Source organism: Ceratosolen solmsi, unplaced genomic scaffold, assembly GCF_000503995.2.
Source record: "Ceratosolen solmsi marchali unplaced genomic scaffold, CerSol_1.0 scaffold27, whole genome shotgun sequence".
NCBI classification, from domain to species: Eukaryota; Metazoa; Arthropoda; class Insecta; order Hymenoptera; family Agaonidae; genus Ceratosolen; species Ceratosolen solmsi.
The window spans coordinates 1,816,377-1,833,981 of record NW_011948426.1 but is presented as its reverse complement, the minus strand read 5'-3'; the positions used below and the strand labels follow the sequence as shown (position 1 = coordinate 1,833,981).

The following is a 17,605-nucleotide window of genomic DNA, read 5'->3' as shown; positions in this document are numbered from 1 at the left end:
GAGGGCAGGGGGTTGAAGCGGGGAAAAAAGATACATTTCTCATGCGAACGATAAGGAGAATATCTCTTGAGTAGTTATTAAAGCAAAATGCACGCAATTTTAATGATGGGCTCGAAAGGAGGCTAAAGTATGAAAGAAAATTGCTCGGTGAATAGAATTTAATTAAAGAACTTTGTGTGCCATACCTGCTGAGCTGCCGATAGTTGAGGCGTGCTGACTCGCTACTTCAGCCTGATTGTGAACCGATTCATTAGAATCCGAAGAAAGAGTCCCAAGGGTAGAGCCAAGCCTTTTCAAACTATTCGCCCGTCTGACGATCGTCGCCACTGTACGACAATATAGTGCCTTCGCCAGCGAGTCCCTCGTCATGTTCGACTGAGTAATAAAGAATTTTCAATTCTCGCAATTTGTCAATGAAATGGAATTTGAAATGGGCCGACGCATCATTATTCGCTTCCCATGGCAAATACTCGGCGATAAGCGTATTTTACATTCATCGTGTAAGTGCCATTATAGACTGCGAGGAAGTCGCATACATACTCGTCTTCGAGTGCACTTTACACTTAGGCGTTCGTTTGGTTAAATGTAATTGTCGCGAGGCTAGAAAACGGATTTTAAAAGAACATTAGACTCGATCGCGTCAAACGAAAGCTCGCAAAAATTATTTCCTTCAATCTTGCAATCTAATTGTAATCGTGAGTACGCGCGATCTTGAAATTTAACAAACTTATCCCAATTGGAATTTAAGAAATGCAAATACTCGGTCGCGATGTGCATTGATGCGTAGCTACGCGAGATCCTGAAACCCATTAAAGCATTTGGAGTTGTTATAAGCTCGGTAACTCGGTGATTCGCAATGCTTATGAGCTTTAGCTGCCGATGAAATTCACAGCGAATTCTTGACGTGGAAGCTGAGCAAACTTATCGAGGATCACGCGAAGGAAATGACGGAGGATGGGGCTCGTACCGGGCTCGGGACTCCCAACCGAGGACGAAAGACTCACCATGTTTGCGTCGCAGACGGACTTGACGAGCTGCCCGCGCGCGTTGTGCGTCCTGGAGGTGAGACCCCGCAGGAGGGCCGACGGTGTGACGCCAAGGAGGGAGGCTACCGAGGCGAGCTCGTTCTCGCCGATGACACCGACCTCGACTCCCGGTCCATCGGTGAAGCCGACGTTGCCGAGGATCAGCACCGCAGCCAGCACTCGCACCACGTCGAGAAACGGTATGCCGAGGACACCTGCTTACACCAATAGATCTGTTTACTCGTGGCGCACTTTGCCTAAAATACTTTGCCTAACATTGTTATTGGCTTTCTTATTGGGAGATGGGCATCGACTGCCCCCTAACAAATAGCTTCTACTTTTTCTTATTCTTCTTCTTCTTCTTCTTCTTCTTCTTCTTCTTCTTCTTCTTCTTAATCTTCATCTTCATCTTTTTCTTCTTCTCATCCTCCTCCTCCTTCTTGCTTTCTCTGCTTTTCTTTCGTTCTTTGATTTTTTTCTTTCAGTTTCACACTTACGGATCAATGGACATTTATACCGCTTAGCCATGTTACGAGAATTAGGAAAGAATTGCCTCGCTTTTGTATAAAAAGCTACATGCATCGGACACGTGTGTTCGTTAAAAATAAATTTTAATTCGATAAACAAAAGTCTAAAGTCTCCTCTGTCATTTATTTCTATTTTGTGCATTAAAATCTTTATTAGTAATTAATTTTATTATACAACTATCGTTTATTAGCATGCGCGATGAAAATCATTATGGACGAATGAATTAATCATGTGCCAATTATTATTAATACATTCGATTAAGTAATTTCATTAATTAGTGGAATCATAATGCACGATCTTGGCTTATGAAATCGATAATTGTGATTATGAAATAAAAATGCAAAATTGGCAAAAAAAAATTTTAACCCCTATATAGCATATGGGCGCCAATACCTCGATGCAGAATAAATAATTGTGATTAAAAACAAAGTAGCAACAACAGCAGCAACAACAACAAAGAAAGAAAAACTGAAGTAATGATAGTGTTAAGGTATGATATTAAATGTATTATCTATAAATCGTTATATAAGCCTCGATAAATTGGCAAATATTTGTAACAATTTGATATTTTCATACTATTTGAAATTACAAACTTTGTAATTAACAATGAACATTAAACAACAAAAAAACACAAAAATAAAAACAAAAAAAAACAACAACAACAACAAAAAAATACATTCAAATAGCTTGATAATTATTTGGAAAAAGTATTATCTTGCGTTATTCCGAGCATTATAATCAGGAAATAATTTTTTTACTCTTAATATTTTATAATATCGCTGGGAATTCATGCGTAACATTGGTATCAGCCTCTGCATGGAGCATGTGAAACAAGTTTGTGCTCTAGCAAATAAGCCAGCAATCAAAAATAAATTAAGAACTTATTATTTATGAGCCTACATAATACATATACTACGTTGGTATTTGTTTTATATATATATATATATATATATATATATATTTTTTTTTTCTAACGGAGAAATGCCTGGACACAATATCGCTTTACACTTAAATGAAATTTAAATGTTATTTATTGTAATGTACGATAAAATATCTTTTCAATATAGTTTTTCAACTTACAAACATTGCCTCGCAGTTGTGAAATTAATTAAAAATTTTATCTTTACAACAGTTTATTGCATGATACGAATTTTAATGTTCGATAGATTTATTTATTTGCCATTTCATCCTACACATTATACGATTACACTCACCATTCTAATTTCATAATTTCATAATTAACAAAATTAATATATATTTAATGTGATATGCTTATTTTATTACTTATAAATACTTGTGATTACTACGATGTAGGGTAATTCGACAATTCTAGCTTTCGTATGAGTTTCAATTGCCGTTGAATAAAATTGGGATAAATAAAATTGAGGCGTGAAATTAAAAAACACATATTTATTAAATTTATTAAATTAACAAAAGGGCCGGCCTTCAAATTGCATTTATTACAATCATTTTAATCGTAGGCGTAACAGCATGAAAACTATAAAGCTACAACATGTGAAATTATGATTTAGTGCCGAAAGAATAAGATGAATATGTGAGATATCATAAGACATAGTTGATGCGATAAATGATCGAATAGCCGAGATTAGCAGCGATGCAGCAAATTTATTGTTGTTGACTTGATGGAGGACTTTAAGAGTCCTCTAATCGTCTAATCAATTATGAATAATTGCCCGATCGCACGTACGCGCGCACATCTAAAGACCAAATCTGAATAATACATATTTTAAAATGGTAGTCCTCTCCGTCCAGGACGACTACGAGATCTCGGCAGGACTCAACTAAACGAGAAGAAAACTGAGTTTTGGGCCGAACAAAAACCGAATCCTTTCATCGCATCGAGAACTCACCCAAACAAACCTTCCAGTTCTGAAATCGCACCGCATCCTCGGCTTCGTCCTGCCTCGTATCGCCATGCTGCAGATACCTCAGGTTTTTCAAATTATAACCCTCGAGATTCAGTCTCACTCTCTCGTCGTGCGACAGGCCTGCGAGCATTTGATAAAATATGTGGTAGTTCTTCTCGTCCGGCAAGGGCCGAATGACCCTCGTCTGGTCCAAAAAGTAACAGTGAATCTTCGTTCTGTATAATGCCCCATCCGTCACTTGCACCTCGATGAAATGGCCCTAATAACAGATTTTTTTTTACTTTTTTTTTTTTTTTTTATTACGATTGATAATTACGAGAACAATTAGAGTTATGAGCGAAGGATTAATCAACGAATATTATAAAGACCAAATTATATTCGCCCCAATGATGGAACGAATAATCCGCACTTGATGCAAATTGCACAGAATATTTATCCAGTTGTCTTCAAATTGTATGAAGTCAAAGACTTTAAAAAAAAAAGCAGTAAAGCAAAAAACAAAAAACAAAAAAAAATAATTAATAATAATTTATCCCAGTATCGAACGCAAATACCTCGGCTTACTCGAGTCTTCCCAACCTGTCGGCAATATCAAGTCAATATAATGACAATAACAATGACAATAATGCAATGGTCGTTGAATCGAATAAAGCCGCATTGGCGACCGAGGGCATCGGATGGGAATACCAAAGCAAGCTACGTGGCACGAGATAACCCATGCGACAACCGACGTCCTCGGCTAATATAGCGATCGTGGACAATTAGATTCGCGAGTTCTGCCCCAAGACCTTTCCGAAGACCCATTATCGCTTCACATACTATTCTCGAGCTTTCTGAGTTGGTGGCGGTTTTTGCTGAGCCGAGAGATCGAAGGACCGTGAAGGCGGCCGCGAGATGCTTGAACGCGTCGGTCTCCGGACCTCCGCCTGCCACGTCGAACAATTGCCGCAGCAGCAGCATCGACGCGTACGTCTTCCCCGATCCACTCGTACCTGCGAATGAAAATTACAAGGTTATATAAGTCCCATCCTCCTTCCAGGCTCCTCAAATTTCATTCGACGGCACTGTTTTGTGCACAAGTGACAATTACAAACGATGGGACCGATGATAATGGTCGATTTACCATAAATTAGGCTCTCGCTGCGAAATGTCATTATTACTAATCCAACCTATCGGTCGATGCTTATACACTTCAGTGCGCATGTTGTTATCCGGCTATTTTGCACTTTATCATTATGAAGCATTTTATTCTCTTTATATTGACGTGTTATGTATTGGCTTGTAATGAAATTGGTTGCTCAGAGGCGGAAATTCGTTAAATGACCGTAGACTTGAAAAAGTATCCTGGACGATGCTTATAGACAGCACTTACGGTTTATTTATAGATCGTCCTTCGTAATTAATAATTATCGAAGGCGAGCGAAATGGCTTCGAAGGTCCAGAGAGTAAAAGGTACCCGCCAGTGCATAAAAAAAAAAGCAGAACAAAAAACAAAACAAAAAACAGGCGGTATCCTAACAGCTCGTCCTTTCTTACCAAAACTTTGGAAGTGCGTTAGCATCGCTAAGGCTTATCAACGGCGCTCGACTACGAGTCCGCGTATTCCCGATTGGCCGATGCATATAAATCGCCACGCATCGCCGACGGTAATTTCGAGTCACGGCGAAAATATGTTCTCTACGGGGATCGAAGCGGAGAATCTCTCGAAGCCTACATGTGTGCGTGTGCGCGCGTGTGTATGGCGGGAGACTCGTGGGCCGCCTGCGGGGACTCACCGGACAGGATGATGGCCTGAGGATAGCCGGTTTCGGACTGCTGTCGCACGGCCTCCTGTACGACCCTGTTGAGGTGGGGAGTCAACGGGACGGCCCTGGTGCTCGTCAAGGTCAGCGGATTTCCCACGTTCGTATACGGGTTGAGGCAGACGAGGATCGGCCCAACGTTCGTCTGCAATGAAAATGACACGGTGTAAGAGTCGCACTCTTGTTCTCTGTAACTAATCTGCAACTAAATCGCGCAATTGGCGCGTTCTCCTATTCGATAAGTCTCTCTGTCAGAGAGACAGAGAGAGAGAGAGAGAGAGAGAGAGAACGCTTCACTTACCTTGCCTACAGCCGCTTTTCTATGTGTAAATATTAATTGGCAGGCATGAGAGAAGCATCATCCTGAATTCGATGCTTTTAGCGGTAATACGGTTTCTTCGTAAAGTATGATACTTTCTTTACACTAATAGCATAGCTCTACCTGATGTAATTATCGGTAATTACTCGCAGTGAGACTCAATATTAAAGTTATGGTGAAGTGGTGGAACTTAAACGCTTGTGTAAATATACCCACTGGCAGACCTAATAGAATTGTTATTTTGCATCTTATCACTCTTACGATGTACACATTGTTTGCAATTTTTTCGGATTGAAATTAAATTTGATCAATGGAATGCGATATAACGCTAATAGGGGGCGTATGTGACTACAATTGATAATGCTCCCTCCTTATGCGTAACAATTAATACCTCTAAATATAAATTTCATCATTTTGAATATATATATATATATATATATATATAATAATTAACGTCTCGTGGATCATGAGCGATAAAATAGTGAAAACCATTTACACGTATAAATAATAAATTATGCCGTATGTAGCTTATTATAGTGAGAACTGGTTTCAAGGGTAAGGACTATTTAATTAGAAAATTTGATATGCCAAACAGTATCGTAAGGTATTCTAATTCATCTGATGAATATCGTGGCAACTGATAATATAACGAAATTAAAAAAAAAAAATCAGGGATAAAAATAAAACTTTGAAAGTAGACAGAATAGAATTTAATTGAAAGTGTATTAAAAATTAATATGCTTTGATTTATTAGGACACTATGAACTTCTCACTTTCAACAATTTTTCTAAATCTTCTCCAAAGATTATTGGTGAGTGAATAATAAATCCTCGCAATACTATATGATACTTTGCATATCGCAGTTAAAGAGCAATTATTTCATCAACCGGAACCTATTAGAATGACTTGCGGATCATCAGATTCATTATTTGGTGCTAAAATGCTCTCGAGAATGATATTTATATTCTCCAACGGGTACTTAAACACTTTTTAATATTAATTTATTTGAGAGAATTTTTTTTTTTAATTTCAAGACGTGAAATTTGATCTGTGCGTTGAATTTTATCTTTGACAGTTCAAATTGAAATAGGATTTATGAAAATTAGTAAATTAACACGAACGAACGAATAATAAATAAATCATGCAAATATGTGTGCACCCGCGAGTACGTATACGTACACATGTGTCGAGCGTAAAATGCAATTAAAAAGTAGCCAGACGAAAATGGACAAAAAGGATTGAACGCGTTTAGAAAAAATGCTGCAAATAAAAATTGCTTGTATGGCTCAATTGAATCGAAGCAATTAAGCTAATATTAATTCTTCGGCTATTCGTTGATCCATCGATCGATCGATCGATCGATCGATGAAGTTGATTGAGTCGGACTCGAGTCATTAATAAAAATGTATTTTATGTTCCCCTGCGCGGAGTAGAAAATGTAACGGAATGATCGAGCAACGAGGCACGGAGCCGTAATAGTGCCAAAAAAGGAAGCGACTTAGCCTCGAGAGATAGGACCTCTGCTAATTCGCCCTCATTCTAATTCAACTATTCTCACGGTCTCTTAAATAAAACAATACGAAAGGAAAATCAAGGAGAAAATCCAAAATGAAATAAGAAATTGCCCAAGTGGAGGCTTTTTTTGTAAAAGAACCAGTACACGACCGCGTAAGCATAGTTAAAAAGCCAAAATAAAAGGAGCTTCCATATCGATGGATTCCCAATTCCCCCCCCCCCACACACACACCAAGCCTCCACGCCACCACGCCACTACGCCACCACGCCACCACGCCACCTCGCCCCCTGGCCACGAATCCCACCGGGTGCGCGCTCATTAATGCGCGAGTCGTAGGAAGGAGACCACCGTGCCGGTCGAGGAACGCAATCTCCGTAGAGCCGACAAAAATCGTCGAGTGGAAATCGGATAGGCGGCATTAGGCAGACCGCGCAAACAGGTGGGACGCACTTTGGCGAAGGTGTCCCGGGACCGGTTACCCGCATGCATCATCGGTCCGCAAACGCGTTTTTGGCCTGGAGATGAGGCGCTCGCGTCGAAAGAGATCGGCCCCTCCCACGAGTTGCGCGGCCCCCCGACGCCGAATATAATTGGCTCGTGAGCCGGGCCGAGCCGGGCCGAGCCGGGCCGAGCTGGGCTACGGTAAGGCCCCAAGAATGCAAGACCCGATAAATACTTTGCTTTATTATCCGCGAGGGCTCTGCCCGATATATCTGCCCGTTGGATAATTCATTTGGAGGGTTTGGAGGAGCCGTGGCTCGCATACACCGTCGGCATCGTGCGTCTATGCCGCGTTGATTTAAGCCCCGCGAAGGATATTAGCAATCTGCTGCCATTTGCTTTTCATTGTCATTTTCAGCCATTTGCTGTCATTTGCTGCACTATCGCTGATCCCCTATCTTTACACTCCACACGTATTATACGCCGTGCTTATGACTAATTCGAGGGCGCCGCGCGAGACGGGATCCCCGTTAAATAAATGCCCTAGACTGTCGGCATGGGAGGTTTGCCGATAGCGAGAACGTTATCTGGCGTAGCTCGACGGCAATGGTGGCTGAGGCATCTGCCGCGATTTAACGTATTGAAAGGAAAGTCGATAGGAAAATGTTGGCCAGGGAATGAAAAGCCCTTCGAGAGATTACGCAAGCAATACGTAATTGCGAGGGAATATTGGGGATAGAGGAAGGGCAGGGCAGCGTTGTTAAAGCCGACTTTGCGGTAAGAGGTTGCGGAGATGAAAGCGAGCGAGCCGAAGCTCGGGAGTCCGTCCTGTCGTGCGCTTGGGGAAACTCGTGCCGCGTAAACTTGAAAATTCAGGCTGCCTCGAGAACCTTGGATTAGACATCTTGACTTTCATCTCTCTATTCTTCTTGCTGGGCGCGCGTCTACGCTTATTTTTTTTTTATTTTTTTTTTTGTTTTGTTTTGTTTTGTTTTGTTTTGTTTTTACCGTCAGTTGTAGCTGTGGGACGATGACGGCGGCATGAGGCGGTGGGGAGAGGAGATGAGAGGGAGGAAGGAGAGACCTAGCACACCGGGGCGCGTTTACGCTTTGCATCTTTATGCCGGGGAAGGTCTTCATTTTTCTTCCACTGGTGCTGTGCTCGCGACTGTAAGGGTCCGTCGAGGAGAGGTCGTATCTCGTTGGCTCGTTGCTGCTGCAATTGCCACCGCAACTGCCAACGTATATGGAGCTTTACCGTTCGCGGTCGGGAGTCACGTAGAATTAGCTGGGCCAATCGCAATCAGTGTTGAATATGTTTTTGTTGTCGAGTTGCCGACTGCGTCGTTCGATCGGTAGCCAACGCCATGTAATTTGAAATACTAAAGTAGGAAAGCACCTGGAGTTTAAAGAGCAAGAGTTAGTGCTGGGATCTGGGGCTTATTTACTCTTTAATATCCATGAAAATTGCATTTTCTGATAAATTTTACTGGAACACGGTGCTCGTGTCAACATTATCTCCCAATGTTTGCCATAATATCTTATAATGTTTACATTCAAATTTCATTAATGTCGTAATTTATGTATTTACGCAAAATACACACCAATACGGAATAGATATTGAAAGCCGAAGAAAATTTCGGGGAAATTTTTATCTAGAGTTTCTTAAAAAGAGTTTGTAAAAAAAATTGCTTGCTTATTAATGAAATTACTATCATAATTAAAGAGATAAACAAAAGAAACGCACAATACATACAAAGTGCTGGTGAAAAATTTCTGCAAATCCCATCGATAATTATAGTTCGTCTTATTAGGTCATTTACGCCTTGGCAGTTTGACACACGAATATTATATAAACATTATCCCGATAGATTATATATTGCGGCATTTTAAAAAATAATGTAATTCTTTGTAAGGTTACGTCTTAATTTATGGCGCTTAAAGCAAATTCGAGTTTCGGGTTAACCACGAAATCGCAGGCGCATCATAATTGCAGTTTGAGCGCAAAATTATTTCTACGAAAAGAATTCCCAGTGGTAAATATCGAAATGCGTAATAAACGTTTTGACATTTAGTTAAATGTGTGGCTTTAATGTGATGTTGACGCTATTTTAATAGGCTTATAAGAAATATGATAAACTTTGGTATATTTAATGCAGGGGATATGAATTTCGACTTTCTTCTTTACGATGGAATAAAATTTTTAGAAGATAAAATAATCTATCGCCGAGAGTATTACATTTCCCCTAAGAACAAATATTATAATTGTACGGGCGGATTTCATATAAAACTTAAATGTTGATAAAGCTTCGAGGACTTTTATATACGATTCTTTCATCGGACCAATCGCATAGAATTCTTCACACATACATACGTACATACGTACACAAACGTGCATGCAGACACGCACACACGCGCACACGCACGCGCGCACACACGCGCGCACACACACACAGACTCACGCGCACACACACACACACACACACACACACATATATATATATATATATATATATATATATATATATGCACGCATGCACACATACATACACACGCACGCACGCACACAAACACACACAACACCGGTTCGACCAACGTCTCATCGCTTTGCTCCGATTGCATTCCGCCGAAGAGAAGAGAGAAGAGAGAAGAGAGAAGAGAGATACATATATACAGAGAGAGAGAGAGAGAGAGAGAGAGAGAGAAAGAGAGAGAGAGAGAGAGGGAGAAGTGGATGGTAGGTAGGCAGTGACCAAAGAGAAGGTAAAAGAAAAGAGAGGACAAGAGCAGCATGAAAAGTAAATAGCGAGCGGCAGAACGTGAAAGACGGAGTAAGAGAATTCAACAAAATTTTTACTTTGAAAACAGAAAAAACTTTTTAAACAACCCGAGCAGAGAAATGAAACTAAGAGAACGTAAATTTCTAAAATTGCATTAATGATAATGAAAAGTTCGGATATGTAAAAGAAAATATAAGACAAAATTAGAGATTTTTCATTTGTGGAAGTACAGTAGATATACTGTAATAAAACTGATAAAGATTGCTTATTTTTAAGAATATTTTAGACATTTTATTAAATTAGGAGAAAAAAATTTTTCAATTTATTTAATTACAAGTTTATATTACTTTTTTTTGTTTTTTTTTTTTTGTTTTGTTTTGTTTTAATGATAATTAATTTGTCGGACTTCCCTTGATTAACAATAACTATTAGATGGGAATGTACTAATGATTTAAGAAAATTCAATTACATCCGTAAATAGAGATAAATAAAGAGAAATTACATGGAGGATATCAGGATAATAAAATAGTAATAAATTATTTGTAAAAAGATAAGAGAGCATATACTGTAGAAAATTTCTATTTAATAATTTTAAAGAAAATTGAAAATTATAAACGTCATAAATTAAATCATCGAAAAACAGTATGAAAACTTAGGACTTCATTAATATAAGATAAAAAGTAAAAATGAAAAAGAATTAAAAACAGCGGCATAAAAGAGCACATTAATTATAGAGGCAGATAAGTTGCTCTTACTATCCCCCGAAGTAAATCCTGATAAATCTTATGCTCCTTTAAGAGAAAACTATTTCCAAGAATTAATCTCACAATTGTCACTCTCTCGAAAATCAGTGATTGAATATTACAAAGTTATAAAGAAACATTAGGCGATCAAAGAGATCTATATGAAAAATAAAAAAAAAAAGAAAAAAAAAAAGTTAAACTAAATATACATAGAACAAATGACAGAATTTCTTAACAGTTATGCTTACAACCAAGTAACAGAGACAAGAAAAGATATACATTGAAGAGGCGCTCGGAGGGACGGCAAATTCATTCTGCTTATATATTCTTTCCATGCCCTCGAGCTATAAACGCATACACACGCGCGCCTTTATTCACGAGCGTACGTGTGAACACGTATAAATACTTCAAGTGAGAAGAGAGAGACCCCCCCCCCCTCTCACTCACTCTCTCTCTCTCTCTCTCTCTCTCTCTGTGTGTGCATGCGTGTGTACGCGCGTGTGTGTACGCGCGCGCCCGTGTTCTTGAATGTATATTCTATACTCGGTTACGTAGTCGCTTAATCGTGTGTGCGTGTGCATATTGCTCGGCGCACGCAGTTTAACGCGTCTTGAATTTCGAATTTGTCTGACCTAACATTTGGTTCCCTCGCAATTATATACATCTTCAATCACGTAACAAATTTTTAAGAAATGAAGAAATATCTTTTTTATGAACGAATAATACATTGTGCGATGTTTTTATCAAACTTATATTTAACCGTAATTATAGATATTTATACGAGTTTTTAACAATATACGGACGTAGTCGGCTTGCAAAGAGGCTCTTTAATACAGAAGATATACATTTTTAATATACTTAAGATTCTTTTTCTTAAATATACGATCTTTGATTGGCATTAATTTCAATTTTAAATTTGGAGAAGTAGATAATACAGCTGTGAAAAAGGTAAAATTTCTTTCCATTTGTTTTATCCTATAGAGAAAGAATACGTAAGAATAGTCAACGTGAATATTTATTCAATTATATTTGCGAGTGTAAAAATTTGATTTAAGCTTGTATTAGCCGACAAAATTTTAATACAACGATTCCTCCAAAATTTAAATATTAAGCACACGATCATTATGCATTTCGTTATATTGAATTTTTTCTTAAATACATTAGTCAATTTTTTAATTTCTTTTCTTTTTTTCTTTTATTCTTTTTTCGATCAAAAGAAAAAGAGGTATAAAGATTCGATGGAAACGGTATAATAAATACAAATTCAACTACGATTAATTGTTATGTATTCATCTTTATATAATATAATCATTCTAATCCTTCTTCTCAATAATATCAAATGAAGCGCAAAGCGCGAGATGCTTTTAAGGTAGACATTACGTATTGTAGTAATTTTTTATATTTTGATAATACACACTAAGGATTATAGCACATATTATAATAGAAGTAAAATACACCAAATAGAACTGCAAATTTTACGTCTCTCTCTCTCTCTCTCTCACTTGGCTGATATAAAAAAAAAAAAAAAAAAAAGATGGAGAAAGGCAAATAGATATTTTTTCGAAACCTCATTACAAACACAAATGTATAGAATATTGTTGATACTAATATTTTCCATCGGACGAACAATAACGTAAAAGCTTTGAATGTTCGTTTGAGTATCTAATAATAGTCCCAGAGCAGCTAGAGCCGATAAATAAATATTAGCCATTAAATTTAAAGAATAATGTATTAAAAACCCGAGTACGCGCGTACTTGACGCGAAATCTATACGTTCGACCAAAGGGCTGAAACGCTATTCTATTGAGCAGGTTCGGTCGACTCGAATCCTTAGAATCGTCGATTCCCTAGAAGCTCACGTGATAATCGAGCATTGATGCGCGCTAATGAAGAAAAGAAAAGGGTCTAGCAAGAGGCTCGCAGCTCTAATGTTAGAGCTAGACAATAAATGCGCGTGATCACGAGGAAGTCGGCATATGGGAATCGTACGGCGTACGGGATCCGGGTGAGACTCGTTCGCCCGGCAACAGCCTCTACGAAAACAAAGTGAAAGCAAGAAAAAGGCAGACTGACGTGGTAATGCTTGGCGCAGAATCGGGCCTGGAGGCACTTGAGGACGGCGTCCTCGGTGAGGGGCCCAGGCAGGTGAATGAGGTCATCCAAGGCCGCGCTGTTGAGGCTCCCAACGACGGACTGCTGCGCGCCGATGGCTGCCTTACCCTGAACCGGTGCCCGCTGTTGTTGTTGCTGCTTATGCTGATGCTGCTGTTGCTGTTGGTGTTGCTGTTGGTGTTGCTGCTGCTGCTGCTGCTGCTGCTGCTGCTGCTGCTGCTGCTGCTGCTGCTGCTGCTGCTGCTGCTGCTGCTGCTGCTGCTGCTGCTGCTGCTGCTGCTGCTGCTGCTGCTGCTGCTGCTGCTGCTGCTGCTGCTGCTGCTGCTGCTGCTGCTGCTGCTGCTGCTGCTGCTGCTGCTGCTGCTGCTGCTGCTGCTGCTGCTGCTGCTGCTGCTGCTGCTGCTGCTGCTGCTGCTGCTGCTGCTGCTGCTGCTGCTGCTGCTGCTGCTGCTGCTGCTGCTGCTGCTGCTGCTGCTGCTGCTGCTGCTGCTGCTGCTGCTGCTGCTGCTGCTGCTGCTGCTGCTGCTGCTGCTGCTGCTGCTGCTGCTGCTGCTGCTGCTGCTGCTGCTGCTGCTGCTGCTGCTGCTGCTGCTGCTGCTGCTGCTGCTGCTGCTGCTGCTGCTGCTGCTGCTGCTGCTGCTGCTGCTGCTGCTGCTGCTGCTGCTGCTGCTGCTGCTGCTGCTGCTGCTGCTGCTGCTGCTGCTGCTGCTGCTGCTGCTGCTGCTGCTGCTGCTGCTGCTGCTGCTGCTGCTGCTGCTGCTGCTGCTGCTGCTGCTGCTGCTGCTGCTGCTGCTGCTGTTGCTGCTGATGATGATGTTGCTGCTGATGCTGCTGCTGCTGCTGCTGATGTTGCTGCTGATGCTGGTGTTGTTTTTGATGATGCTGCTGCTGTTGCTGCTGTTGCTGCTGCTGCTGCTGTTGCTGCTGTTGCTGCTGGTGATGGTGGTGATGGTGAGTGCCTTTGGCGCTCTTGACGTCGGTAAGGAGGCCGGAGGTGGGGGAACGGACACCGCCGAGAGCCGTCACGCACGAAACCATTCCGTCGTCCGGGATGCTGCAATGGCGCTTAGCTGGCTCCAGTTCTGAAAATGAGGCGACGATGCTACGATGAGCGATTAAACGACGGACCCAAGGGTCGAGGGTCTACTCGAGCTACTTCGGCACCGTCTCTCTCACCTACGATCTCATCTCTGATCGATGAGACGGTTGCCCACCTTTCCGGCTCCTGCGCATCCAGAGCCAATCGAGTCGCGCACTCCTTGTACTATTTATTATACCGGAGATATACGATATGATGTATTGATCAGAATTAAAATTCCTCATTCCGGCTCTGTTTACTTAGCTTCGTAGACGTCTAAATTCGTATTGATGCTTACGGCAGCTACATTTTGTTTTTCATACGATGTTGCGAAGGGCAGGAGCGTTCAATTAAACGCGAGAGTAAAAGGATATCCCAAAGGAGTAAATTCTTAAGTGATATTTAATTCTTAAATTCAAGGGAACTCGAAGTATTGACATGACGAAATTGATATTTTACGGATCTAAAATGTTGTTGCGATCTATTGGATTATATTATTAAGACCGAAATTCCACGACGTCTATACGTTTTAGTCTATTAGTTAGGAGAAACGAAATATTAAATTAAAGTACTGCAATGTATTTTCAGTATTTTAATTAAGTACTATTAATTAAATAGAATTTTAATGTACACACTATTTGCACTACTGCTTGTCGTTTAGAAATTAATGGATTGATCTATCGTAATATCTCAACTACAACATGGATACTCATGAATACTCAAAAATAGCCAAGATGAAAGCCAAGAATAAATTGATCGACCACTAATTAATTCACAGATAATGAAAAGTATAAAACTATTGGTAAAATAGTGTAAAAGAACGCGTTACGAATTTTGACTTTCTTCTCTTTTTCTTTCATGTTTTCTTTTTTCATTTTTTCATATTTTTTTGTTTTTTTTTTTTTTTTTGTCTTTCGTTCAAATTTTTTCCTCTCTTTATCGTTCATTCTTATAAAATTACATTGGCCCAACGTGACGCGAGACTAACAATGATGCGCGAATCAATTTTAAATTGCACCGAATTTATCTATTGGCACTTATATTTATTGATTTTATTTCATAATAAAGACCATTTATAAAAAATTTATAAAAAGTTTAAAATGATTATATATTTATTACTTCAATTTGTTATCTAGAATTGAGTGATACATACGATAGGAGAAAATTCATTTGCCATGAATTTAGATCGAAAGTGCCGTGATAAAGGAAAACTTTTAATTTCTTTGCTTTTCGTTCGCTAATATTTCATTCAATTGGGTGTGAAAAGAGCGCGCGCGCGCATTGTCGCGATTTAAACGGCAATACACAGCCAATTGAGAATATTTTTTCTAGAATTTATAAAACTGAGGAGACAATCTGCTTGAATCGAATATTGAATTATTTCAAAAATATCATAATCGTGCGAGTATTGTGAAAATGTGTACTGTACTTTTTAATGTTTCGTCGTTTCTCATCGCGAGCATTAGACATTCGTTAGTTGCAAAATAGCCAATTACAAATTGGCTATTATCAACTTGGCCTTACAGATGTTGCGAAAGAATAAAAAGTCCGGACAATGGCTCTATTTAAGCGTAAAAGCGAACGACGACAGTGTCGAAATGACATTATAATGTATGGCCATAAAGTACGATAATGAAAGAATTAGGTTTTTATAGTGTGTGGCTCGCAGGAGGCTTGCATGACGTTACGTTTATTGTAAGAAAATATGAGCGATCGTGATCGGGGCCCGGTGCGTCATATCTCCGATTCTCGATGGGCCTACGATCGTTTAAAGGCCGAGTCGGCGAAGCGCGCCATCGTTGCACTGACGCACATCCGACAAAGCCGTCATAGACACTTTACGTTGACTCACCGGCTGGCATGAGATGGTTGGCAGCATGCCCGGGGCCGTGCTGCTGCTGATGAACTAGGGCCGAGGCCGTAAGGGTATGCCCGGGCCCGTGGGCGAGGCTCGTACGGGGCGGCACCGCGGGCGCCCCCGGCGACGGGCCCTTATCCGGCTTCCCGGAGCTACCCGGCTGGCTCACGTGCAGCCGGTTCCTTAGCGTCACGAGCTCCGTGCTCAGGCTGCGCAGTCGCTGCTGGAGGTGCACCGCCTCGTTTGACGAGGAGGCATCTGCAATGAGAGACGAGGTTAGTGTGGTCGGAGGAGGACTCGGGTAGCGGAGCGAGCCTCCGGGGAATCGACGATCGATCGGCTTTGCCGCGAGCGGGGATCCTAATTGTCGAGGCTAATCGCCGAGTTTCGCTGACGTTTAATTTTCAATGACAGGACTTTCGTGGGGAAGTTGTCGCTCTAATCGAGATTGTCCGACATTTTCCCTAGCAAATCGGCGCTTAGCCGGTAATGGAAATATGCGCAAGAGGCTTGATTAAGCATCGATGAAATTATGAACATTTATGCTTAATTTATGAATTTCTCGGGCAATTCATCTGGAATTGAGACTGTAAAATAGCGGTGTAGTGGTAGCGTAGACGTTGGATTAACGTAAAATTACTTTTTAATAAGTCGAGATAGTGTAAGATTAAGAACAGTATTATCTCCAACCTCGTTTCCTTCATCTAATTACATATTATCCTCAGAATCTTTGTTTTTCATTGCAATATGTGCTTACTTACGTTTCTGTATCGATATAGATTTTCTAATATTGGAATTACAAGAGAACCTAATTACACGCGCTAATATATAATCCCATAAGAATAGTAATTGCAATTTTTATAAATCAGTAAGTCGGCATTTTAACGTTACAACGATTATTATTTCTTAACTTCATTTGTTCAATGCCTGACTATTAAGAAGGGATGGCAATATACGGCGAAGTGACACATAAATATTAATACTTTTATAAATTATAAACATGTTTTTTGAATGATTCGTTATAATAAATATCGATATTAATGTACTCATAGATTTTAATTCTCGTATGCGTCAAGCATTGCTTAACGTTACTTTATTCATTCAAGTTATTGAAATCGATATGGATGATATGAACGCAAGACCCTTAAAGCATAATTTGACGCCGAAATGGATTCAATTTCATAATTCGTTTTTAAAGTTCAATATTCGTTTATAATGATCGACGATAAAATAGCAAAGAAACTTTGATTTTAAGTCACTGATTCAAATCCCAAATTATATTATGCATTACAAAGGTCTTGTGCGCAAAGTATAGCTATGAAAGACTCTCGTTTAAAAAATGTCGGCGAAAAAAAAAACACTTTGGACGTAAGCGATTGGAGATTTGAGCAAAGTAGAGAGAAGAGGAGAGGCTTCTACCGCATAAGTTGGCCTTTTCAAGGATTCTAGCAATATCGGCGCTTAGCCTCCTTCGTTCCTCCTGATGCCGTCTTGAAAACGTCTGCCATTGTATC

At 40.2% G+C, this 17,605-nt stretch overlaps 1 protein-coding gene across 1 annotated transcript in view; it reads right to left on the bottom strand.

Annotated features, from left to right (window-relative positions):
- Positions 1–17,605, bottom strand: part of dachs (unconventional myosin-IXb-like dachs) — a 64,169-nt gene that overhangs the window by 11,185 nt on the left and 35,379 nt on the right. Inside the window, exons 2-9 of the mRNA XM_011500977.1 lie at positions 16,086–16,349; positions 14,074–14,237; positions 13,117–13,356; positions 5,218–5,389; positions 4,262–4,434; positions 3,425–3,701; positions 1,005–1,240; positions 186–375 (exon numbers count right to left, since the gene is read on the bottom strand). Of these exons, the coding sequence (XP_011499279.1) occupies positions 186–375; positions 1,005–1,240; positions 3,425–3,701; positions 4,262–4,434; positions 5,218–5,389; positions 13,117–13,356; positions 14,074–14,237; positions 16,086–16,349 (1,716 nt within the window). The remainder of the gene's footprint in view (positions 1–185; positions 376–1,004; positions 1,241–3,424; positions 3,702–4,261; positions 4,435–5,217; positions 5,390–13,116; positions 13,357–14,073; positions 14,238–16,085; positions 16,350–17,605) is intronic.